Genomic DNA, 26456 nt, shown 5'->3' with positions numbered 1-26456 from the left:
AAATAATGGGAAAACATCCTCTAGGTGAAGAGGCTCACAGTTGGTGTATGACTACTTGCAAATTGTTAGGCTGGCCATTTTATTGCAGGGTAGAGGTATCTTGGCAGAATCCTGCCATATGCCTTAGAAATATGCAAAGGGTCAAGACATGCTCAAGGGCAGTTCATACCCAGGCCATATTTCAGAGGCCAAAGCACAATCTCCATAGTTCGCTGACATAATGATCTTTGCCTCCTAACTCCCTGCCATTGACAGGCTGTGCAAAGCTCCTTCCAGGCTTCTTAGTGCCTGTGGTGCTGTCAGAGACATACTCTGTGTAGTGCACTCACTGTAGATGCACACTGAGACTGTACAAACAGCAGGCTCACAGGGGTGAGCCAAAAAGCAGTTTATCCCAGTATCTTGCTATTGGTAAGGACTGTAGACTACTCAAGTAAGGTAAACGTACAGTGAAAATTCCTCTGTATGTTGTTCCAGTTTCAAGATATCTGCAGCTCAGAGACTTCCCAAGACAGAGACAGCATCTTTACATATATTATTGGGGTAGATTTTTCTCCCATCAATTTGTTAAGAAGCTTTTTGATTTAAACTTTTAGCACTGACATCTTTCTTTGATGCAAGTTCAACAACTTAATGATGAAAAAGCCACTCTCTCGTTTGCTTCAAACTTATCAAATGATCAGCATGGTTGATACTCCCGCAAGACAGCGTGTATTCACTCCTGTTCACCTCCTCCATCCCTCTTGCAATTGTAACTGTGATATCCAGCTTCAGTCTTTTCTTTTTCCACCTGGCAAGCCCTTGTCATAGCATCATGGAATCAAAGAATGGTTTGGGTTGGAAGAGATCAGCTTAGGGTCCCTCCTATGGAACCATTCCTTCAGCAAGCATTGGCACCTACCTCTTCATCCTTTTTTAGATGTAAAACTCTCTGATGCGGTGATTAATTGGGATGCTCAGGACACGAGGCACGCCTTCAAGAGAAGTTTCATGCACAAAATATTTTGCAGCTCCCTTCCCAAGGGCAACTGTGATGTGTATGAGAACATCTGCCCTACTGTAGCAAGCCAACCTCACCAATGGGACCTTAGGGAACGATCAGCTATCCCTAGAGCAGCAACCAGAAAGGGGACGTGGGGATGTCAGCAGAGCTCTGTTATAAAACAGAGGGGTGAAAACAGTGAGTAACATTGAGGAACCTGGTATCATCCACTTAGATGCTCCGAAAGCATCCAGTTATTTATATCCCTGTAACACAGAAATGGTTATGAAAGTAGCTCGTTCCATCACACAGCCGGGAGAGAATTTCATGCACGTGCTGGGGGGAAAAAAAAAAATCATGATTGCTAAATGCTCCATTTTCTTTTCGCGACACCGTGCTAGTCTGAAGTGGTGTATGTATACATTTCAGGCAAATGTGTACTTTGTCTTCAAATGAACAGCTTTCAAAATGATCTTTGGTTAAGCTCCCTTTTATTTTTATCTTTTATTCGCCTACAATGCCAGCTGAGGTTACCCATCTCCCGACAGCTACCAAATGGACTCGTAATTGTAAGGCTCGGTGATTTAATTAGACTCATTCTAAACACTCACATTTTTATCAATTAGTTAATGGGCTAAAGAGAGTCTTATTGTTGGAGCCAGGTCATTTGGAAGCTGGAGCCTTCATGAGGGCAAGAAGCTGAAGAACAACAGCGTTAATATCTGTAATTAACCTCACGAGTCCTGGGCTGTTCAATTAGGGCTGAACCCCCACTCCATCCATATGCTTTTCTTCAGATGGGCTTTTAATTTGAAATAATTGTTACAGAAAAAGAATAACAAATAATAGCTTCCTTTTTTTCTTCTTTTTTTTTTTCTTTTTTGCCAAATGCAGACACATATAAGAACAAAAAGCACAATCTTGACACCCATGCCTGTGAGCTATTTATTAAAGCCTAGTTAATTCACAGCTTCCCTATAAATAGTCATTCGGGGTTTTTTAAAGATTAACAAAGCTCTTGGTAACAGATATTGTGGGATCTTTTCAAACTGATCCTCATCTCGTAATATGTATGTGTGCCTTTTTAAATGCTATCTCTTCTGTTAAAAAAAAAAAAAGAAGAAAAAAAAGAAAAAGAAAGAAAGAAAATTTGGGCTTTGATTGCTTATTTTCAATTTGTGGCATGTGATTCCTGTGCTTTGGAAATACATCTGGTCGTTGTTTGGTGCTGAGGAGGAGCTGTCTGGTTTAAATGCATCTGTGACAAATTGGGGTGGAACAATCTATGAGCATTATTACAGAATTACAATGGGTTCATCATGCCTGTCTATGTGTATATAATTGAATATACGTATAGATCTGTGATGTCTAACTAATCATATTATACAGCATTTACATGTATATGTTTCTAAATGAGTATGTATATATGCACGTAACGTAAGGATCGAGCTTTGCTTACCGTGTTGCATGCTGTCTTTCTACCTATGAAAATTCAATTATTCATTTTAATTTATAAGGATCGTATATGTATACCACTGTGTATGCACAAATACACGTGTATAAACATGAAATCTCACTCTCAGGGTGTGCTGAGACAATAGGCACTGTGTGTCCTTAATCTTGTATATAACATACACACAGTGTATGCTGCCTGAACACTTGCTCCTGTGTTTCCACCTTCTGCAACTTATTCATCTTTATTCCAATTGCTATTTATGGATAGATCCTAGGACAGACACACAGGTGATTTTTAAGCTGCTTTTGAATTCACTCAAAAGTGAGTAAAAATAATTAGAAAGATTTAAGAATGGGCAGGACCACATCAATAGAGACCACTGAAAGAGGGCTGGAGGCAACTAAGGAGGTACAAGAAATGTCTCCTGGATCATGCTGGGCTCTCAGTCATAGGCATCAATGGCATCTTGCTTCCACATGAAACACCTTTGCCCAGCAAGACTTCTGAGCACTGAATTTGGATGCTCTTGCGGGATTGTGCAGACACACTGGAGAAGGCTGTAGGTGTTGCCATTGTCACCAGACCTGTCTGTGGCTGGGGGGCACCCTAAAAGTGGGGCACGTACCCTTCCACCACTGTTGGAGAGGCAAAGACCCCAATGCAACCTCATGGCAGAGCCTTCACTCCGGCCCCAGCCTCAGCCTCCGCTGTGCCAAATACAGACTGGATCATCTCGGTGCTCTTTTCCAACCTTCAGGATCCAACCATTCTACGAACCCCAGCCAGGATCAGGCCCTCCCCAACACACTCACTGCCATCACAAAGCACGGCGGGTTCAGCTGTAATTGGACCAAAATTAAGTAGGATTAAATAACAGAAACGTAACATAGCATAAATGCCGAGGAGCCAGGCCGTCTTTTTTATACAGTTATCATTTCTTTTTTTTTTTTAACAGTGCTAAAGAAAGAGGCAAATTGTTGTGTAAAAATACGTGAAAATAATAGCGGTCCTGGAAAGAATGTTTTTCTTCTCTCTAGCTGTTACAAAAACAGTTGACTACTGAGAAGCAGAGAGCAAATTTGCGAGTAAAGGGCACAGCACAATAGCGGCAGCGGCTGTTAGGGGGAGCGGTGGGCGCTTTGTTATTTAAGGAACTTCACTGTAATTTTAAAGCGTTATTTATAATAGTAATAATGCCAGCCAACTCGCTCCACCCGTTTAATTTAATACACAACCAACCTAAATAAAAGGCTGCACAAGCAGCTGGGAACAGTACAGTTTCCTACTGTAATTGCGCGTACGTATCTGAGCATCTGATGAGCAGTGGTCTACGTTTCCTTATTGTTGTGGCCGGCAGTTATATCCGTGCATGCTTCGCAGATACGGTGCTCTGCTGAGCTTCATAAATGCAGTCTTTGTTTCCTTAATTATTAGGCAGACAGTTCATTCTGTCCCATGTCCAAGTTCCAGACAGGTGGAATAAGGAGGTGGCATCTGTCTTAATATTGAATGCCACGCTTCCCCCATCTGCTGTAATAACAGTGCGGGGCTGCTTGGCTTCAGTTATCCCATTCTGCACACAACCAGCCGGCCATATGCCCTGATGTGCAGCACGTGCCACCAGAGCCCCGCGAGCCGCCGCGGTGCGAGTGGGCAGAGCCTGGTGCGGGGCTGGGGTCAGGCACGTGCGGGAGTCAGCAGGTGACAGTCAATACAGCTACTGAGAGTCGCTCCCCGCGCCAATAGAAAAGGCCTTCAAAGTCAATTGACAGAATAGAGCGCGCTGCCAATCAAATTTTACAGGGCATACCTTCCAGGCTAGGCAAATAAGAAGATTTAGAGCACATGGCAGTTCATCGTTTATAATCCTGTCTTAGCCCAGCATGGCTTAGTGATAGTTCTGTGACAGATGATGAGCACATGACAGCTGGGGGATCTTATACAAACTCATACAGTAAAATTAAAATTAAATTAGTGACACACTTGTACACATTAGTTGTGCAACAGTTATGCAATCTGTTCAGGACCCTTAACGCAAACCATCTCCGATTTAAACAACTTATAGCGCTGCAACATAGCGGCTCGGTGCAGGGCTTTTTGCCTTTCCTGGGAGGAATGCAGCATTTGCACATTTTTAGCTTTAAACAGCTCAGTCCTTTCCATTCTGTTTGTCCTCTCGTCCCTTCTTTATGAGGACTGGCAGGATGCAAAGGTTTATTTTTAATTTGGATTGCTTGGAAGAGTTGGTTTGGGCTCAGGGGGTATTTTTCTCTTTCTGAAATATTACAATATTATGTTTCCTTTATTTTTTCCAGTTATACCAGGCTGCTACTTAAAAAAATAAAAATAAAAACAAATAAAAACAATCCAATCTCCTCCCTCGAGATGCGGAGTGGGGAGGAAACCTATAAGATTGGAGTGTTTTAGACACAAGAGTATAATAAACTGGCTGTTCTTTGGCTCTTTAATCTGATAATCTTGTTACTATTTTATGTTTGTGTGATGGGAAAAAAAAACAAAAAAAAGAGAAGTAATCACCGAAATGTTGACAGTAGATCGGCAGTTTGAAAAGACTCATAACTTTAAAGCTTAGAGGGCCTGATCCTTTTATCTGGGTGGGCTCAACACCAGGCTGCATCTATTAGCTTTACTGGAGTTACACCTGATTTACACAGTGTACGCAGAGACAGGATTGGACCCTGAAATCCTTTTCGGAAGTCTACTCCATATAGAAGCAGTGTGCATTCATGGGCACTTCCCAATCGTTCAGCGTTTGTCAGCTGCTGGGAGAATAGCAGAGTCACATAGGGAGTTCTTATATTCTTGGGTGGTGAAACTGAGAAGTGCAAAAGCTGCTCATTGAATCTCAGAATCACAGAATACCCCGAGTTGGATGTGGCCCATAAGGATCACTGAGTCCGTAATGCCATCATTCAGGAAATCAGAGAATCATAAAGGCTGGAAAAGATCCCCTGGTCCAACCCCAACCCATCCCCATTGTGCCCACTGGCCATGTCCATGTGCCACATCTACCCTTTACTTGAAAACCTCAAAACAACTTATCAGCTACAATAATCTGAGGAAAAATAATGAAGAAAATCATCTATTTTTTTTCCCCTGCCATAAAATCTATGCATTTATTTGTGCAGTTCTTTTTTTCAAGCATAATCTGGACTGAAGGATGATTTGGGCCTTGCAAACTGGTTCCTTTTTCGTATGTTTAAAGGAATATTCCATAATAGCCACCCAAATACTGATCAGGTGTACTAACCCACATCCAGAGAATTTCCATTTGGTCTCCTGTTTTCCGTTGCTGCTGTTTCCTCAATAGCTAAATACTTCATTTGAGATCCTCAGTGTTTATTCTGTCCCTCAGGGTGAATTCTGCAGTTCTGTTTTTTTATTATTATTATTATTATTACTTTTTTTTTTTTTTTTTCCCCCAAGGACCAGCAAAATGCTCCAGCTCTTTTTTTTTTTTTTTTCCCGGTCTTTTGAATGAGTGTTGCTAATGCTAAAAATTGGCTCCGGCAGCTGTCAGTTTTAATGCTTTCATTTTTTTATCATTAGTACTTTTACCATTTAAGAGTGCTCCTAGAGGAGCAGAGCTATGACACATCCTTGGGTGCAGTCACCTTACAGCACGGCTTGTTGCGTACCGTCCGTGAAGCTCTGCAGATGCCATGCTGCAAAAATCTTATCCCCAAATGCAAAACCACCAACCCTGAGTTCCTGAGAAGAGCCGTCAGCCATCCCCTTTTGACCTCGAGCTGGTTTGGAAGGCACAAGATGGCCCCGGGTTTTTGCTCACTGCTCTCTCACCAACCGGCACGAATAATTCTGTGAACTTCACAGCCCTTATTACCAAGCAAGGCCTAATAATGTCATCTCAGGAGGCAAGTAATTGCAGTAATTAAGGGGTTGCACAAGGTCACCCGAGGCTGGGCTGGGAATACAAGCTTTTGTCTCTCACCCTGCTGCTGTGCCCTATGCATACGCACGCTGTCTGCAGCCATCGGCACCGACTCCCTTTCAAATCCAGCAAAAACAGTCTGGAGCAACACCAGCAGAAGTGGCTTAAACCTCCTCTCCCTCTGGAAGGGCTCCTGCCTTACACCTTGTAGGAAGTTATTGAGGTTGTTGTGTTTTATGAGAGGCGGTCGGAGATTTGTTGTGGAATAGGAAGGAAGCATCAGTGTTTGGCTGGAGGAGATGATTGCCCCAAAGTGACATCTTTGCTTTAAGAACTCTGCAGTGTTTTACTTGAAACCATCACTGCTGAAAGTGTATAACCGCTTCCCTACCAGTCCCTTTGGTACACAGACACGTACGGGAGACAGGCATTCCACAGGCTCCATTCACAGGGGCTTTTCCTCACTTTTGATGGCTCAATCTTGCCCCTTTCGGGCTGTCTGAACCACGCAGCTGCCTGTCTGTCATCCATGTGTGGCTTCATTTATGGCATCGCGAGTGCTGCAGGGAGGAAGGAAAGGCTGGGGTGAGCAGACCACCTCCCAGCATCCCCCCGGCTGACGGAGCAGATGAGAGATGCGGTGAGTTACGTAAATGTAGGAAACAGAAACTTAATGAAATGGCTCTAAATGTGACAGCATTCATGAAAAGATTAATTACCAGGAGTAAAGGGGGAAGGATGCCAGGAATTGATAGGATTGGTACCAATACCAAAAGCCTGCTGTGCTACTAGAGCCATAATATGCAGACCTAATCTGCGGGCCCATTCTTTTTCCTACAGAAACAACAGGCTTCAGCCAATAGTACAAAAGGGTCTATGTTACAGTTTCTGCAGGAAAAACAACAACAGCCATTAATAATAATTACCTTAAGACAAATCGGCAGCCGAGGGTGGCACGCGCTAATATCCACCCAAGAATGAGTCTCTAGGAAGAGGGACTGTTGCTGTATTTATCCCTGTGGTTGCGCAAATGAAGGGAGAGAATTAGAAAGAAAAAGTGGGAGAGAGTGAGAGACAGAAACAAAACAGGACGAGGACAGAAAGGTTGAGAGAAAGAACCGGCAGGTTTTCCCAGTGGCAACCAGTTGGTGCGGTAAAGCATCAAAGTACGTGGGTTGATGTCTCCCCACTTGCACTCTCTCAGTGCCTTTTCAGCAGAGAAGAGTGAATACATATTCCTATGGATTTGCTGGTTAGGCCCTCAATTTGCCAGGGACTAATTAAGTATGAAGAAGGGCAGCAAAGAATCAGACTCAGAAACTCTCTTAAATGAGATCATTATTACTGTTCCCTACAAAGACCTGCCCTCTCCACTTCCCCTGAAGCAAAGAAGCCTATATTTTTAATTTGTTCTTGCCCATCTCCTCTCCTTGGCAGAATTGATGTATCTGACATATGAAATCACACAGTAACCCGTGGCAGGCTAGAAATGAAAAAGCTCCATTTTGCAGTGGATTAGATGAACACATTTGACTAATGGCGATTTCCTGCTGCATTTTATGTTGACTGTGATTGTGCAAGAACTTTAAACTCGAATTTCAGATGACTGAAGACGCTGAGAACATTGCATTAACTCCTAGTACAATGAGGTTTTACAGGCTGCTGCCAAATGCCTTCTTAGGCAGCATTTCCCCTTTGAACTTGTACACAGATCAAGGTAGCCACAGATGTTGAGAGAGAACAAGGGAGGCGAACATTTGTGGAAAATACAAACTAGATATGTCAAGGTTTCTGTATTTGTATGTGTAAATGTGTCGTTTCTCTTTGATCAGTGTGTGTATGTCTACTGATCAGTACGGTGCTCAAGCTGTAATAGCATGCGTATAGATTCATTTGTGAACTAGTACAATTCTATATGTAAAAAACATAAAAAACTGCATAAACAATGACTTCATCTATATGGATACTTGCCTACGAATAGATCTGGATGTAGGGATGCCTGTAAAAAGACATCTGCCACCACCCCTAGCAGAGAGCAATTGATAGGTAACTGAACAACTCTCTATTGGGAAGGGTGTACCTATGGCTATTGTATTTGAAAAGAGAAATACACAACATTCTGTAATATCTACAGTGTTAATATGTAACATATGGTGTCTGTTTCACATGCTAATAGTGACTTTTTAATTTGAAGTCAGCCCCAATGAACCTAAATCCGCACTGTCTCCAGGATTAATTATGAGTACTAGACTGCGATACCAAGCCTCTCTTCTTGATAAGCTTTATAAACCAGGTTTGCACACAGGATAAAATAGCTCCTGAGTGGTTAGAGAGCTGCCATATTTAACCTACACACGACCTGCTGGTACATCCTTTTGGAGGAAGCAAGTAACTCGATAAGATACGTGGTCTACAGTCACAGGTTGGGCAACAGGAGAGTGAGACACGCAGCTTTTACGGATGTTGACATTAATTACTGAGCCCCAGACACCTATTTAGCATAACCCTTTGAAATGCTTTACTCAATACACAAACACTATTTGAAAAGCAGGGAAGGAGGTCCAAATGGAGGCCAGCATCATGAGGTCCATGGCTCCACGCAGGAGATGGCCTCCAAGTCCAACCAGAGCTGTGCAGTAAAAGGTGCTGGGAGAAAAAAAAAAAATCAAAACAGGACGAGCCCTCCTCCTCATCTCCCCCATTCCCTGCAGCGCTGAACTTCCTAAGCCAGAGGCTGTATCTTTTTACTAAATAGCCCTAGCCGGTTCTCACTGCATGAATTTGTCTGTAGCTTTTTCAACCTGTTTGTACTTTGATTTCCACAGCAGAGAGGGGAGCGCACCGCCAGCGAGTGCCCTCGCTGGCCCAGAGTAATTTCATAGCAGCACAAAAGCCCTCGTATCGCCTGAAATAGGTTTAGGTGCAAAGATCAGAGTCTATCCTAAGCACAGCCATAATGTTCTTCCTTGGAGAAAATGGCTTCTTAACGTGTATGGGGATCCTGCTGCGGAGGAGACATTAGAGCTAGTTTTCTCTAAAATACATGTGCTTGGGTGCTCAGGTGGCCTCAAGTTCATTTTCTCTTCTGTGATAAATAGACCTGCTTAAAGAATTGAAACTTTCGTTCTTTCCCTGATTCTCTTTTATTAACTTCAGCTTTTTAAATTACTGAAAAGTGTATTTAAAGTGGTTTCCAAGGTCACCTGAAAGCCACATTTTTTGAAGTGTCAGTAGAAAATAACCAACTTTTGAACCACGGAAACGGTGATATTTATTTTTGAACCTGCAAACCCGGTGATAAATCCAAGCTGTTTACATTAGTTTGAAATCTGTTTTCCTGGTTTTGGCCAGCCATGGCCCTTCTGCAGCTACTTTCCCTCCAGATAATTTGCCATTCCCACTGCAGCGTAAATTCTTCTCCAGACAGTAATGCGGTGGCTGCCAGCCCTGCCACCAAAATGGCCCTGTCTCACAAGCTAAGTCGGATCAGCCTGAGACAGGATTTTGCCGACACGCACTGTCTGTCAGGGCTGCACATCCAGGGGAGCGGGTTGTCCGGGGGTGGCATTCACATCTGTGCGTTGGGACGGAGCTATCGCCCCCAGGCAGGGCCTGATGCTGCAATGTTGCCTGCAATCATCTTCCAGAGAGACGGGAGCAATCATCTACCATAATTAATAATCCCAGAAGAGTTGTCACAAGTGCTGATGTATTTATCTATGGTGCCCCGGCTAAATTACAGCAAGAACTCCATGACGTCTTCCCTCTGCAATTGTCTTTCACCCATCTATACGTTCCTGCAGTTCGGACCAGGAAGGACTGTGTTCATTATTCCTCATCTCAAATTGTTTTGATGCATTCAAAAATAGCTGCTGAGCCAAAACTATTCTAATTATAAGTGATTGTTATTGCAAATTCTTCAGATTTCATGATGAGTCTTAGCATTTTTTACTATCTTTCCCAAAGCCTCAGCTATTGGAGTCACTGTGAAGCGCAAGGATCCCAGTTTTCATGTCTGTAAGTAAGTGGTTAGCACTTGTAGTTGAAAACACGAGGCATGTTTACCCTAGGGGCTGAGAAGCCAGATGGTGGATAAAGAAAATGCAACAATTTTGGTTTTTAATCTCGTGATTTTTAAAGCCAATCTCATAATTTTGGGGAGCTGGACTCGCAGTGAATGTTTGCAGTTGGCAATACTGACTGATCGTAATGTATCTCTTGTTTATCAAACAAGAGTGCTGCAGAGCTTAATTAATTGCTGCTTTAATTCGTGTTTGTCAAAAGCTCTGAAATCCTTGGTTGTATTGAGTTATTTTTTAGGAAAAAAAATACAATTTCCAATGTTACAGTTACTCAGATCTGATACTCTAGGAATCTTTCAATACCCACAAATTCAACTGAACTGATAAAATGCATTTCTGTAGCTTTCCCACTCTGGAAACACTGAAGACTCCATTCCCTGGGGACGAGCTACCATACGTGCCCACAAGATGAACAGTGTCTTTCCAGTGAGCTCATGAGGACAAAACAAGACAATCTCCATCACAGAATCATGGAAAGGCTTGGGTTGGAATGGACCTTAGGGATCATCCAATTCCAAACCTTCTGTCATCACATCCAGGTTTTAGGGCACCACCCAGCATCACACAAGCAGGAGAGGAACCCCTGAAAGTCTCTTCCCATACCACTGGGGCCAGGAGAAGTTGTGCTCATTGAGCTGTTTGGTTCTACAGAAGTGTTGACTGTTGACACACAGTGCTCTAGTGGTTGGCGACCCTGCACGTAGCAGGGGGGTTGAAACTAGGTGATCATTATGGTCCTTTTCAGTCCAGGCCATTCTACGATTCTAAGAAAAGAAAAAGAGATCTACCCATTAATGTGTCCTTAAGAACTTGTCTCCAGCCTTTCATCCTGTATTGAAAATATAAGCATAAATAGCTCCTTCTGATCCTCCAGGCCACGATGTGCTCGGGCTGGGCTGGTTGCAGGGCTACCCAGACAGCTGGGTGTGGGAAATGGAGTGCACTAGAATCAGGTGCCTCGTGCTAGGTCTGATGAGAATGTCTTTTAAGCCAAAATGATGCTGGGTCTTATTTACTTGACAGCTCAGCCATTAATTTAAGACAGGCACAAATGAATCACCAGCTATGTTACAGTTGCCTCATTGGAATCCCTCTGCTATAATCTCATAGTTTTTTCACCTAATTAATTTCCCCTTTCCTTGCACCAGTGTTTCATGAGTGTATCTTGTTTGGAGGAGATTAAGAGTCACACACTTCATTAGTAAGGTGTAAATTATCAGAGAGACCCTCTCCATCCACCTGCTTAATTGGGTTAATGAAGCGTCTCTGTGGGCCCTGGTAAGGCAGCACTGCTCTCTGCTCCCCGCAGGCGTTACCAAGGCTGTTTGGAAAATAGATGGAGACCTTAAAGTTGCCACCTTTGTGCTTTTGGAGAGTCGCAGACATTTAATTAGAGAAGGAAAGAGCTAACTTTGACACAATCTGCAAGCTCTCACATTCCCATCTATACAATTACAAAGACTGCGTAAATCAATCCAGAATTCTCTTATGGCTTACTCCTAATTAATCCTAATTCCTAACCTTTTCTTTACCTAAAATACCTAGCTTGCATGGATGCAATTCTCAGAGACACTTTTAATGTTTGGTCAAATAGTTTGCACATCCCTCATCTTGCTTTTTGGAGAATATTCTGGCAAGGGAAAGTGATGGAGCTCATATCAGGCACCGACATTACAGCGCATCCCTTGAACAGGAAATGTGAAGTTGATGTTAGAGAATATCTGCACTGCAACTCCTCAGCTCGAGAAAGTCACGCTCCTCTGATCTGCTACAGAAATACAGCATGATGACTCACGAGCACTGAGCATATCAGGGTGTGCACTGAGGTGAGATGGGCTCAGCCCTGCCAAAAACCAAAGCGGGAGCTGAGCGAGGTCGAAGCATCAAAGATGCTGAAGCCCTTTAAGTGCACCTGCAGGCTTCTTCTCGTGAGCCTGAACTCAAACACGTGCAGCCAGAAACAAATCCATCAGCAGTCTCAACCGAACGGACAATTTGTGCACAGAAAACGAGGAGAAAGTCTGTGGGTAAATTATTTGTCACAAATTATTCACCCAGCTCTACCTGACAGAGCAGCATTCTGCGTTTGATCTCTGTGAGCGACTGTCATGAGAATCAAAGGGAGTTTTGTCAGGGGATTAAGTGCAGAAGATGTCGTCGAGAACTACATTAAAGATAAGAAATCCAGAGTGTGGCCCAAAGTGGCTAATCCCAGCACAACTAGTGAATTATTAAGTTGGTCATTTGACAGAAGGAGGAAAAGAGGGGGGAAAAAGAAAAAAACACCAACTGTTTCTGAGACTGCCTAAAAAAAGGCTTCTATTAAAATACAAGGGTTGCATAATGAGAAAGCAAAGTGTGGTTCCAGCAGAAGGGCCAGGCTGTTGCACCAGCCTGGTGTAGGCTGATGGAGAAGTGCAGTGGTTTCCAAGGGCTGCCCCATTTCTCTGGCATGGAACCGTGAACCACCAGCTCCAGCTCCCAAGTGGGAAGCAATTTTTGAGGTGGCAGCAGTAGATTACCTTTGGTGATGTTTGTAGACCCTCAGTAAAAGGAATCAGAGAATCACAGAATGCTTTGGGTTGGAAGAGACTGCAAAGATCACTTTCTTCCAACCCCTACGTGGGCAGGATTGGCAGCCACTAAATCAGACACAAGATCCCCAAATTGCCAAGGTTGGAAAAGACCTCGAAGATCATCCAGTCCAACCATCCACACCCCACCAATATTTCTCACTAAACCACATCTCTCAGTACAACATCTAAACGGTTCTGGAACACCTCCAGGGACAGTGACTCCACCACCTCCCTGGGCAGCCCATTCCAACGCCTGACCTCTCTATTGGAGAAGAAGTATTTCTTAACATCCAACTTGAATCTGCCCTGGAGCAACTTGAAGCCATTCCTTCTAGTCCTATTGCCATCAAGCCATCCAGGGCCCCACCCAGGCTTGAGCACGTCCAGGGATGGGGCAAATGCCCTGCAGCCAAACGAGCACGTCCATGAGCTGAAGCTCCCATTATGCAGCATGCAGGAAGGAAACAGAAGCAGCCTGTGGCCGAATCAGAGCGGGGTACCCACCACCTTTCTGCTGCATTCCACCAAGCTATGATTACCACTCATGCTGCACTTCTGGCCCTAGATGTCACTGTAGGAAGTCACACAGGTCAAGCCACCCAGGTTGCCAAAATGCTGCCATTAAGGATAACTTTTTAGCTTGCCTGCACAGCAGCCAGAGGAGAGCATGTGACTGTCTCGATGGCTGCCAAGCTGTGAGAAGGTGGGCAAGGACACTGGGACCCTGCTTATCAAAGTAAAGCGATGAACAGATCCGCTGAAAGGTGAACCAGCCTGGGTTTGTTTGCTGACACCTCGCTGCTTGGATACTCAAACCTTGCAATCCTCTGCCACCCTTTGGCAACAGCACGGTCATGTCTGCCTCGCATTCCTCCCCTTTATCTGTTTTTTTGTAATTCAGCCGACAAGAAACTCTCCCAAAACAATGGCACACTCATCTGCTCTCACTAAAAGCAAATGATTTACAAATAAGCTCAACTTCCCACCACGTTTGCAGCCTGTATATCGTCAATCTAGACGGGAAGATTTGCTTTGGTGAAAGTTCTGGTGAAGCATGAACAGAGATAAGCGGAGAGGACCGAATCGCTGCCCTCATCTCCCCTCTTATTGGCACTGCTTCCATCTGCCATCCACACCAGCAGCAGGACCAGGAATATACGGTATTAGAGAAGTCCATTTCTTCGAACTAGGTACTAAAATGGAAAATGACCCCTGAAGGACCTTTAGATCCCTTTCCAGCCCTCTAATTTTTCTTTTTTTTCCTTTTTTTCTTTTTCTTTTTTTTTCTTTTTTTTTTAATTTAAATAGAACAGTGTGCATTTATCTCTCTGATGGCATTTGGAGGAGGCTCGCAGCCATCTCATGCAGCCGGGACACCCAATGGTCACATCCTCTCGGACGCAATCAGGAGGAGGAGATTTGTTTTCAACAGCAGCGGTCTGAGCCGTGTTGTGTTTTAACGGGTTGGGGAACCGGTGTTACAAAATGCAAACCTCTCTGCAGGACGATCATTATGCAGATGCCTACAGTAAACAGGTTGGAAATTAGATCTAATCAGGACAACCCCCTCCCTCCCCTCTCCTGGCGCAGGCACGGTGAGTTGATCACATTGCTCTCAATGCAAACCAAGAGAAGGCTGAATTCCAGCCCGAAACCTCAGCGTTCCATTTGTCCTTTTGTCCTCTTGTGTTTGGTTTCTTGCATAAGTCACTGGAAACCTAAGGGCAGCCTTATGATTGCTTTAATTTGAAAGCTCCCAGCCCAGGCTGCTGTGCCCGGGTCTATCAGTAAAGCTTCTTGCAGATTTCTGTGATTTGAAGGCAAATAATAATAATAAAAAAAAGTAAGCACATTGCTCCTGGTCTCCGTGATTAATATGACTCCGTATAACATCTAATCACCATCTAATAAATGGTGGAGTGAGTACAGACACCAGTAGGGAAAGTCAGGGTCACAGATCGCCAGTATGAGTTCATGAGCATCACCAAGTTCTCATGATTATTGGGACAGCTACACATTTTGGATGCTGCTGGGGGGGTCATGCAGATGATTTTCGTCTCACACCCCCCCTCCCCACTCAGCTCATCCCATCTCATGCATTTGCAGTGCCTCTGCTCCAACGTGCCCAAGTGCCAGACACAGCTGGCTGATTTGCCCCGTGCTCCATCGGGGGGCGGTGAATGACATGTGGCATCGTGCAGATGGGTTTGGGGGAAGGTCCCTTATTTTGCCTTGCTGCCATATCCCCAACCCAGCGAGCATGATGCATGCAGCCAGAGTCTGTTCAGGCTGCCTTGCAGGGCACTTTGTCACCCTGACACCAAAATCTGACAGCAAAAAAGGCTGTGGCCAGGGGATAACTTTTTTCCCTGCAGTATTTGAGCAAAGGTTGAAGCAATTAAGGAACTGAAGACAGCTGCATAGAAGGCATGTAGATGGCTCAGCCATAATGGCCTTCCCCTGCATCATGGACAGGCCCTGGGGCATGAACTGATCACCAGGCACTTAGCACTGAGGACAACAACACTTCTGTCCACAGGGAATCCTGGCATTCTGGGACACAACTGTCACCTGCATCAGGGTTTCAGGTATACCTACATGTGGGCAATGGGTGCTGCAGGGCCCAATGGCAGAGGGGACCTGAGCGTCCTTTGTCACTCAAGGGTGCTACCTGATCTCCTTCCTCTGATTATTGCAGTCTGACTCAATGGTAGGACAGCGAGGAGAGCCTTGATAGACACTCATTGGCCAGAGATGCCATCAAGGTAAAAAGTGAAATGGCAGAAATTGGGAATTTTGCCTGGGAAATCAGGCAAATGGGGACTATTTGAATATGGCCGTATCAATCCAAGCAATTAAATAAATAATATAGTAATAAATGTAGTGAGGCTGAAATTTTGCTCTCAGATATGTAGGGGCTATATAATGCCACAGGGAGACATGCAACATACTTGTATTCAACAGCATAGTTGTTGCCAGCAAAACCCACATAGCTCCAGCACTCTTTATTACTAGATTTGCAGCAATTTGCCACCAGCACTTACAATGTCACAGGCTTGCAACAGATCATTCGTGATCAACAGATCACAGCTGTGATCCATTGGAGCATATGGACCTTCCCAAAATGTTGAAAAACACCCCATAAAACACAGGGAATGGAACTCAGACCTCTCTGCTGCAACCCTTTCTTCACATCTCTCCCTGTTGATGTGGGAGGCCAGGAGGCAGAAATGAGCTTTGGCAGCTTTTTGCAGCTTAATGCGACCCTGGCAATACCTGCTCAGTGCCATGAGCTCACTGCCAAAGGAGGAGGACAGTTTGCACACCTGGAGAGGCTGGCACAGCATCCCTGATCCCCACAGGAGGGGAGAGGGCAGCCAAAGGAAAAAGAAAGAGCTGAAGCACAGGAGGGCTGACCCAAATGCTCCAAGAAATTCTTGCAAGATGGTTCCTAAGACTGGGTTACCCTGAGGGTGCTGGCATTGTGCTGCTGATAGGAAAGCATCCTTGTGCTCCATCCTTCATCAAGCCCTGAAACCTTGGGGGTAACTTGGGGGGGGGGGGTTTAAGAAAAGGATGTGCTGTGCTCTATTTTATATTCTGGACAGGAACAAATAGAATCACAGAATCATTCAGGTTGGAAGAGATCCCCAAGATCCCCAGGCCCAACCTCAGCTGCACCCACCATGCCCACATCCCTCAGTGCCTCATCTCCATGGTTCTGGAACACCTCCAGGGATGGTGACCCCACCACTCCCTGGGCATCACCACTATTTGTCTCTGATGTTAAGTGTGAATTAATCTAATTTTAACACATCAACCTGGTTACTTTTGCCAGGTGTATTCACCAAATCTACCTTCATCATCTCAACCTCCTCTTGGGTAACTCCATATATTGATGGGATTCCTTCAGGTATCCCTCCACCAGGCAGGTTCTCCATTCCTCCAGTTGTTTTCATGGTTCTTCCCAATCCCTTTTGGCAGGCTCTCCTCTTTCTATGGCTTCTCTCCCCTCACCAGCTCCTGTGTTTAACAATTCTGCCTGCACGCTTTTCCTCATCGCTAATAAAAATGTTAAATAAAGCCAACCCCTCATCACCTCCTCCTTGGGACACTGAACAAACGCTCTGTGTGCTGTAATCTTGACTCCTTGTTCACAGCCCCTCAGCAGCTCTGTGGCCCTTAGGACCATGTCCTCCCTCAGATCAGCCTGAGGTGCTATCCCAAATGCTTCCTGCAAGCTGGCTCCAGGCATTTCTCTGCAGCACAGGAACATGATTACCCAGCAGTGTGCCATGCAGCCCAAGGGCTGCTGGAGTTCAGGGAGCGTTGGGATGCAGCTCTCAGATGTAGGGTTCACCTGGACACAGAAGTGTTTGCAATTCATTGCTCCTAAAGGAAATGAGGCTGCAAGGAGGGCTGGTCTGCTGGAAAGTGCACTGTGGTACTGGGGCTGCTTCTGCCCTCTGCAAAGGGAGAGATGAGACATGAAGCCCTGCCAAAAAGCCACTGTTGAGTGAACAGAGTCATAGAATTGACAGGGAGCTGTTGGAGAGGGTCCAGAGGAGGGCCATGAAGATGATCAGGGGATTGGAGCACCTCCCCTATGAGGACAGGCTGAGGGAGCTGGGCTTGTTCAGCCTGGAGAAGAGAAGGCTGTGGGGTGACCTCAGTGCAGCCTTTCAGTACCTAAAGGGAGCCTACAAACAGGAGGGGAATCAACTCTTGGGAAGGGGAGATAACAGCAGGACAAGGGGAAATGGTTTGAAGTTGAGGGAGGGGAGATTGAGGTTGGATGTCAGGGGGAAGTTGTTTGCTGTGAAGTGGTGAGGTGCTGGAACAGCTGCCCAGAGAGGCTGTGGATGCCCCGTCCATCCCTGGAGGTGTTCAAGGCCAGGTTGGATGGGGCCCTGGGCAGCCTGGTCTAGTATTAAATGGAGAGGTTGGTGGCCCTGCATGTGGTGGGGGGTTGGAGATTCATGATCTTTGAGGTCCCTTCCAACCCTGGCCATTCTGTGATTCTGTGAATCATGGAATGGCTTAGGTTGGAGGGGACCTTACAGCCCCACAGCCTCACTCCTGCCATGGGCTGGATGCCCCCCACCAGCTCAGGCTGCAGAGGGCTCCATCCATGGCCTTGAGCACCTCCAAGGATGGGGCACCCACAGCTCTCTGAGCACATCAATGGGAAACATCTTAATGTTGACATCCTGACCTCACAACATCATTTCGAAAAAAAAACACTCCAAGTGTTGAAAACTCTCCTGTGTCAGGACCTGAGCAAAGGGAGTGTGGCTTCATCTCAGGCTATGAGTTGCTGTGGGTGGTGGAGTCCTGCAGCCACTCTGGTGCTGCACGGATAAAGCTATGTGCAAGGTTACAGAGACATCCTGCAGGTCGTTGTGCAGCCCCTGGACCACACGATGCTGTTTCCAAATCTATTTAAATGAAGAACGGGGAAGGGACTGTGCTGAGGAAGATGCTTTCTTTTTGGCACATCCCACACTAAGAAGTATTTGCCGATAAGCTGATAATCAGGTGGCCTGGCCACCCCTGGTACGTTAGACCTTGCTGCTTAGAGAATATTTGATCATACAGTATCTCCATTAGGAGTTTGTAATCCGCTATCACGGCATTTGAGAGCCATTTGAGTGTAAGGAGATTTTTATTAATGGTTCATGAGCCTGAAAGTCAAAATTGACTCTCAGAGCAGATTTTAACAGTTTGTGCAGCATTTATATATTTATCTGTCTGTTTGCCACCTCTTCTCCCTCCCACATCCCCAACTTCCAGTCTGCCCCAGTGCAGAGACTACAGCAGCACTAGCAGCTACAGGAAGATGGCCTCGAGTGCTGGCTTTCCTGCATTTTTCCTTTTTTCCTTCTTCCCTTTTCCTTTTACCTTCTTCCTTTTTCCTTTTTCATTTCCTTTCCTTTCCATTCCTTTCCTCCCCTTTCCCTTCCTTTCCTTCCCTTTATTATTTTTTCTTTTTCTCTTTTCCTTTCCCTTTTCTTCCTCTTCTTTTCCTTATCCCCTTTTCCTTATCCCCTCCTCTTTTCTTTTCCCCCTCTTTTTCTTTTTCTTTTCCCTTTCCCCTTTTTCTTTCTCTTTTTTGCCTTTTCCTTCTTCTCTCTCTCTTTTTTTTTCCTTTTCCTTTTTTTCTTCTTCTTTCTCTTTCTCTTTTCTTCCTCCTTACTCACGGTGCTCCTGGAGCACTGCACAGCCACTACAGCATGCAGAGCAGCCTAAACCTGCAGGCACTACTGCTGTGGGCTTCACTGTATCCATCAGTGCTAAATACACTTGTATATATATGAGTATATATATGTACCAATACGTGCAAGTATCAGGCATTTAACATGCCTGCATTTATTCTACATGTGTTGGTGCCGTTTATAGCTATGCACCATTATGTGCATTTCTGCTATTTACTTCCTCAGACTTGCATTCATACATGCATTTGTATGATATATGCAGTTGTGTGTATGCACTGAGAAGAACATTCATGTTATATGTGTGTTTACAGATATGCTCCATGCGTGCCAATGCAGGGTGTGTGGGAGGTGCCCCCTCCCCAACTTACAGCCCCCAGCATGGGCTGAGGGAGGCCATGGCCATGTGATGACCATGGGGTGTTCCCTCCTGAGCTCTGCCTCTTTGGCACCCCTGCTTGGGCAAGGGGCCTGGGGATTAAACCCTCTTACCTTGGGAAATGGGAGTGGAAGAAGGGAGTAAGGGTGAGGCCTCCTCTCATCCCCTAAAACTGGATGGGCCCCAGGACCCAGACCAAAGCCAGGCCCAAGCTGCAATCTTATCCAGCCCTCCAAACCCCAAACCCAACCCCAAGCCTTCCAAATCCTCCACCATCCCTTCAGCTCCTCCCCACAAGCCTCAGGTAAGGGCAGTGCTGGTGCTGAGTGGGGCCTTTTGGGGCTCCCTGTGCACCCACTGGGGAAGCTGTGCTGTGAGTCCCTAAATCCAGCTTTTGGCTGTAATTGTCCCCTGTCTCCTTGGAAACTGGCAGGTCCTGAAAATGAGATTATGCAGAACTCATCTCTGCTTTGGAGCTGGGGCAGTGCTCCCTGACTGAGGACTGGGCACTCAATAATTGCCTCCAGTTTTCTTGTTCTCCCCCCATTTTTGCCTTTTTTTTTTTCCCTCTGGTGGGAAATGTCATGTGGATAAGGGGCACCTCAAATCTAACACACCCCCAATGAGCTCTTTGCCCCTAAATCTGGCTTTCCAAAACGAAAGCAATGTGGTGAACCATCAACTTCTCCACTGATTTTATTTGATTCAGAGTCCCCTTCTGCAGCTTCCATTCAGAGGAAATGAGTAGCTGGAAGGGAGATCTAAAATACTGAAAATGAAAAAGGAGTTAAAATGTTCTTTAAATAATATATTGCATTTGCTGTCTCACCACAGGATTTTGCCCTTTGCCCACATGAGCACCCATTTAAATTAAAATCAGAAAACAGGTAGAGACCATGTGGGGAGTGCAAAATGCCAGGAAAAAATTTAGAGAAAGAAATTCTTGGCACGAACTGGCTTTTCTGATAAAAATGAGCGCTAGCTGAAGGAGCTCATCCCTAAAAGACAGGGAACCACTCAGAAAAGAACAGCAAAAGATAAGATGGGAAGAGCAAAACGAGAAAAGTGCTTTTAAGGAGGCTGCAAAAAAAGAAAAAAAATCAAAAGCCCGCCAAACAAAGAGCTTTTCCAGGCAGGTGTGATGCTGTGCCCTAATTCAACAGGGATTTGCTTTTTCTGAGTGTATTTTGCATGAGTGGTTTTTTGGGGAGGGTTCAACTCCATTGGTTTGCACCAATACTGGAACTTCACGCGTGGCTTTGCGGGCAACGCTGGCGGTAGGAGCTGGAAGCACCCCTAGCTGGGAGCAGGGCAGCCATTGGCACAACCCATGCAAAAATCATCCATGTGCTCCGAGCAATAAGGTGAAGCAGCGTGAAAACTCGCCTTCGTTTGGAGACAGCTGCTTTGCTGCGTGGTGGAGGGTGCTTGTTTTAAGGGACGGGCACTGACGGTGGTTTTGGGGCACAGCAGCGTGTTGAGAAAAGCGGTTGATTGAAGGAGGCTCCCTGCGGGCGCATGGACCCTACAAGGGTTGAGCAGAGCCCAACGGGAAAGCGAAGCCAAGGGATGCTCAAGGTTGCAAGAAGACATCGTGCCTGTGAGCTACATGGGGTCCACGGTGGGGTGGTGGTGGCTCTGAGTTGGGTACAGCTGGTGGCAGGAGTACAGATCCAGCACTTCCATTTGCCTCTCCTTTTCCAGCGATCTGTTGGTTTACTGCATCAAATCCAGACTGACTACAGGGCTCACACATCCTAGAGGCACGTGTGAAGAGGTGAGGGCCACCGTCAGCAGAGACATCAGGGAAGAGCCTGATCCTGATTCATTTTGTGAAACTGCAGCTTGAAAACCAGCGCTTTCCTTCCCCCGTTCCTATGCTCAGACATGAGCCCTGCCTGGTTCTCCCTGTCCCCCTTTTCCCTCTTGATTTACCGAGGGAAGTCCGGGGCTCTCCCTAAATGAAACACCATCCCTCCTCCGAAGGATGAGATTTGGGAAACAGGTTTGAAATGCCTGGTTGGGTTATAAAAATATATAAAAATAAAATAAGTCAATCATTCTATTTTGCCTCCTTCCCTGCCCAAAAAGAAGCCCCCAGCTGGGGCGCAGGATCGTGAAGCCCTCTGCCCGCGGAACCGCTGCCGGCCGCGATCGAAACGGACAACAACCATGGAGTGTGCTAGAACCATTTTAATATAATTATACATATCTGCCAAATCCAGGAAAAGAAAAAAAAAAAAAAAAAAAAAAAAAAAAAAGGTTTATGCATATATATCTTTTTTTTTTTTTTTTTTTTTTTTTTTCCAGTTAACATCTGCAAGCATAAACGACAATGAATTTCTCAGTTTAAATTCGTCCAGGTCAGAGCAACTGCCCGAAGTCCTGTTTGATTTGACGGCTACTGCCAGCGTGGCCGGCTGTAAGTGAACTCCAGAGGAGTTTAATGTCCTTGGGTGGTTATTTTCGGTCTTTTCTCTTTCATTCAGAGACAGTTTGTTGTAAAAAGTTTCAGTGCAGTTCACCTCTGGTGAAAGGCGATCGTGTTTTTTTGTGGGTTTTTTTTTTTTTTTAATATATATTCTTTTTTATTTTTTTAGAAAGATGATAATAAGTAACTCAGTTGCTCTGAATTTCACTTATAATTATAACCTATTTAAATCACAGCGGAACTCCCGCTGGTGCGGAGTTCGTAGTTGCATACAATACAGGAGATCACAGTTTTGAAGTCTAGCACAGATTAAAAACCACAGATGTACCATTTATATAAGACACACACTGATTGTCTCTTAAAAACTACATATTGACTCCTTATGAACATTATTTTTTTTTTTTCTTTAAATAAAGTAGTGCAGCTAGGACAATCAGTCACACAACCCACACAGCCCTGAACCAAGTTCTCTCGGTGCCCACTTGAGTTGGGCATCAAACAGTTGGATGAGCGCGAGAGAGAAAGAAAGAGGGAGGGAAGGAGGGAGAAAAAAGGGGAGAAAAAGAGAAAGAGAGACGCTGTCCATTCCGAATATTTTAACCAAGGGTTGGCTAACACGTTGGAAACCTCTGGGTGAAGGATCTTTCCACGCACACACAAAAAGAAATAAAAACCTAGACTTTTTTTTTTGTTGTTTAAAAACTGGCCCGTAGGTGGAACGATCTCCCACCTCTTCCAAACAAAGAAACCCAACAATTGCCTAAAACTATAAAGAACACGGATTGGTCTGTCTGTTTTCTGCTCACTAGATGATCTGTCCGTTTCAGGCCTTCCTCCTCCGTTTTCCTCTTTGTCGTTCCTTTTCCAGAGCGTCTGAGCAGGAGATGAGTCTGAACGTGGTCACACCAACACTGTCCCTCTTTTGTCGCCGTTGTCGTCGTCGTCGGATTTATGTTCGTTTGTTTGTCCGTTTGTCCGTTTAGTTATTTTCTCTTTAATTTAACCAAGACCTGACTAAAGCTGGAGCGTTTGGCCCAGCGTGTTTTGTTCTCGTCACGATTTCTCTTATTATCACAAAGGTTCCCGTGGGCCTTCACAAAACCTGGAACTTCCATGAGGATGTCTGGTCTTTATAATCCAAGCAGTCAGCATTGAAGTTTAACTTCCAGGAGGCGGTTTGGTCTTTATAATCCAAGCAATCGGTGGTGGAGTTAAAGCCCAAACTGGAGGCTCCATAGCCCTGGGTGGAGAGGGAGGCTGGAGACTGGTTGAGGTGGCTGGTGACCGCGTTGGCACCCATGGGACTCAGGGTGGCCCCCGGTCCGGGGAGCTGGTGGTGCATAGGGGTCAAATAAGATCCACAGTCCATCCCTCCGAAATAGGAGGTCGAGCCGGCGTATCCTTGGCTGTAACCCGATGCCTGGGTGTAGGTCATGGGGTAGGACCTCTGCATGCAGGAGGAAGAGGTGGACAGGGGATCGGAGAGAGGGGAGATGGACGCCGGGCTCCAGATGGACACGGGGGCACTGCTGCTGGAAATGGTGGGGACCGAGGTGCTGGAGGGGGGTGTGAACTGCCCGCTGGTCCCGCTCTCCGAGCTCACTTCCCGGGCCGGCGAGTTCTTCTTTTTGGCCGGCCTCACCTTGTTCTGGCCCCCGTTCTGCTGCTGCTGCTGTTGCTGCCGGCACTTGGCCCGGCGGTTTTTGAACCACACCTGGGAACCGGGAGAGAGGGAAGGAGGGAAGGAGGGAAGGATGGAAAGAAGCCTGGCGTTAGGGACACACAGGCACCCCGAGGGGCTGAGAGCAAGCGGTGGGAGCTGCGGAGGCTGCTGCAGGGAAAGGCTCCCCTTCACCGAGATCATTAGCAATAATAATAAGCAGAAATGGGCAAATCAAAAGGCTTAATAAGGCCACTTTTGGGGGAGAAGGGCGGGGGGGAGCACTCCCTATTTGCTGTTTGCCAGCCAGGGACCCCCAGGAATCACTTTTTAAGGCCTCTTGAATTCAAGCCCTTAATTAGAAACAACAGAACATCAGAAAGGGTGGAAACAATTAGGAAAACGGAGGCAGAGCTTGGGGGCCAGGTAAAGATTTACCTCCTAAACAGTCTCTCAGATCCCAGCCAGGGTCAGCACCCCAACCTATCTCCACCTCTTCTAGCAGGGTACAATGGGGGAAAAGGTCAGGCATGAGGCGGGACACAGCACCGTGTGGCTCTTGTGACCAGAGAGGTGAGCAGGACAGATGGGGTTGGAGGCTGCAAGGGTTGTCCTGGATCTCAGGACCCTGCTCCTGCCCTACCAGCAGCACTCCGGGATGTTCTGTGGATTGAGAACCCACTGGCTGCTGGTGGGCGAGGAGCAGCCTGATTCCAGCAGAGGGGTCCCGAGGCCTCCTCTCTGCTATCAAAGCCCCTCTAGAGGCTGAGGAAGCCCCCAGCCTCAGGAATCCAAGGATGCAGGGATCCCTGGGGAAGGAGGGATACTTTGCATGCGGCCTCAAGCACCTGTGAGACTGAGATTTGTCCAAGGGAGGATGCAGATACTGGTAGAGACCTAAGCAGGGAGTGGAGGGCTCAGAAGAGTGTTCAAGGGCTGCGCCAAGCCCCAGAGCACTGGGAGAAAAGGGCAGCATCCTACAGCCCAGGCTGGGGGCAAGCAGCCGCTCCATCTCTCCCTGCACCATCATCCCTCCCTGAGCACGTTTCACCCCATAGCCATTCGATCGCCCTTTAGGTTTGGCCTCGTCCCCTAAAGCACCTCTTGGTACAGCAAGCTGGAGGCAGAGGATACAAGCGGGGCTCCCTACCCGTTTTCTTCCCCGTTCCTACCTGCACTCTGGACTCGGGCAGGTTGATTTTCAAGGCCACCTCCTCCCGCATGAAGATGTCGGGGTAGCGGGTCTTGGCGAACAGGGCCTCCAGCACGTCCAGCTGCGCCCGGGTGAAGGTGGTGCGCTCCCGCCTCTGCTTTCGGGGGGTGGCTGCGAACGGAGCCAGAAGCCCTGGCTGTCATTCAGTGGTGCTCGGAGCCCTGTGAACCCCCCCGGACCCCTCCCCAGAGAGGCACTCCTGCTCCCGCTGGCTCTCCTAGGGGACCCGCTGACCGTTCCCAGGTGCCTTATTTTGCAGCGTTGCTTCTTCCTCCCCGTCCCTCCCGGTTGGGGTTGGAACATCTGTTCTCTTTTTGCAGCCCTTTCCCCCGGGAAAAGAGGAGCGGGAAGGGAAGAAGGAGAACCGCAAACCCCCGGCCACTCCAATCTCAGGGCACTGTGTGCCTTTGGGGCTTCTCTTGGGAAATCCACGCAGCAGAGGGGAAAAGGGAGACAGGCGAGAGGGAGAAAAAGGTGCCTTACCGGGATAACCGACGGACGGATGCAACAAATCCATGCCCGAGGTGGTGAGACTCAGGCCATTGACTGCGTAAGGTGGTTGCTTAAGATAAGACATCATGCTAAAGTTGGAGCGGGGAGGAGAGTTGGCCGAAATCCGGGCGAGGGGGGTCCGCCCGAGCGCCCTGCCTGCCCCGGGCGGTGCTGGGGGTGCCGTCGGGCGGAGGGGGGGGGGTCTCCAGGTGCCTGCGGAGCGAGAGGAGGGGGTCAGGGAGCTCGCTGCCCCCCTGCCTTTATCCCCGCTGCTCTTAACCCGGACCGCAGCCGGATTTGGGAGCTGGGAGAGACTGAGCAGATCAACGCATCCCTCCCAAAAAAGGCAGGGAGGGGAGGAGGGGGGTGGGTGGGGGGGGGGTACGTCCCATCCAGTAATTACTGCCCGAACAAAACCCCCCCATGCCTTCAACTGCCCGCATTGTACGGCCGCCCGGGGCATTTGCATAGGATTCCCGGCCGGGCACCAGCTAATTGTCTCAAGCAAAACTTGATTGGGGCCATTCGCAGACACAAAGAACCCCTCGGCTAAATAAATAATGCAGATAACAAAGCCCAAGGGTGAGAAACAAAGAAACAATTCAAGAAACCTATCTCTCCCCCAGTCTCTTGCAAGGACTTTAATTATCCCAGGTTTGGGTACATTCAGACCTTCCCCCCCCCCCCCCCCCCGCCCTTCCCCCCGACGTTGCTGCATTTCAGAGCTCAAATGCCCGCTCGGGGAAGACACAAACTTTTCTGCTCTACCACCAGTAGTAATTTTCACCGGCCATTTGCACCTAATTAGTACTGCGGGTAATTAGATTTGGAGGCGAGTAACAGATTTATTAGGCTTTCAAGAAACTCTTGATGACGGAGCAGGAGCAAAACAAACACCGCGCGTTGCGCGGGGACGGGGGAACCAAACGCGGAGAAATGGCCGTGCCCGGCAATCCTGAAAGGGTTAAATCTCCAACCCCTAGGGGGAAAACAAAAAATGCCTTTTTACCTCCTTGTTTTTTAATCTATTTTTTGGCCAAATCTCGCCCTTCTCCCTGCG

At 46.8% G+C, this 26456-nt stretch overlaps 1 protein-coding gene across 3 annotated transcripts; it reads right to left on the bottom strand.

Annotated features, from left to right (window-relative positions):
• Nucleotides 1-23124: 23124 nt before the first annotated feature.
• On the bottom strand, nt 23125-25484 carry OTX2 (orthodenticle homeobox 2). 3 transcript variants are annotated; one of them, XM_010712099.3, is made up of 3 exons: nt 25364-25484; nt 24864-25015; nt 23125-23745 (listed from the first exon to the last, which is right to left on the bottom strand). In XM_010712099.3, exons 1-3 carry the CDS (start codon nt 25482-25484, stop codon nt 23125-23127), a joined length of 894 nt encoding a protein of 297 aa, XP_010710401.1. The 3 variants fall into 3 exon arrangements, with proteins under 3 accessions (XP_010710401.1, XP_085079952.1, XP_010710402.1); XM_085223826.1 differs by having other exon boundaries at nt 24864-25036; nt 25388-25484; XM_010712100.3 differs by having other exon boundaries at nt 25388-25484.
• Between the last annotated feature and the right edge of the window lie 972 nt (nt 25485-26456).

The sequence above is a fragment of the Meleagris gallopavo genome, chromosome 5 (assembly GCF_905368555.1).
Source record: "Meleagris gallopavo chromosome 5, MGAL_WU_HG_1.1, whole genome shotgun sequence".
NCBI classification, from domain to species: Eukaryota; Metazoa; Chordata; class Aves; order Galliformes; family Phasianidae; genus Meleagris; species Meleagris gallopavo.
This window is presented reverse-complemented; position numbering and strand designations above follow the sequence as displayed.

Excerpts from the sequence above, each read along its gene's own strand:
- OTX2 (XM_010712099.3), bottom strand. The coding sequence starts at position 25,484 with ATGATGTCTTATCTTAAGCAACCACCTTACGCAGTCAATGGCCTGAGT. Across the intron at positions 25,016-25,363 it reads GGCACCTTTTTCTCCCTCTC|CCACCCCCCGAAAGCAGAGG; the intron begins GCCTGTCTCCCT and ends CTCCGTTCGCAG. Across the intron at positions 23,746-24,863 it reads TGCCCGAGTCCAGAGTGCAG|GTGTGGTTCAAAAACCGCCG; the intron begins GTAGGAACGGGG and ends CCCGGTTCCCAG.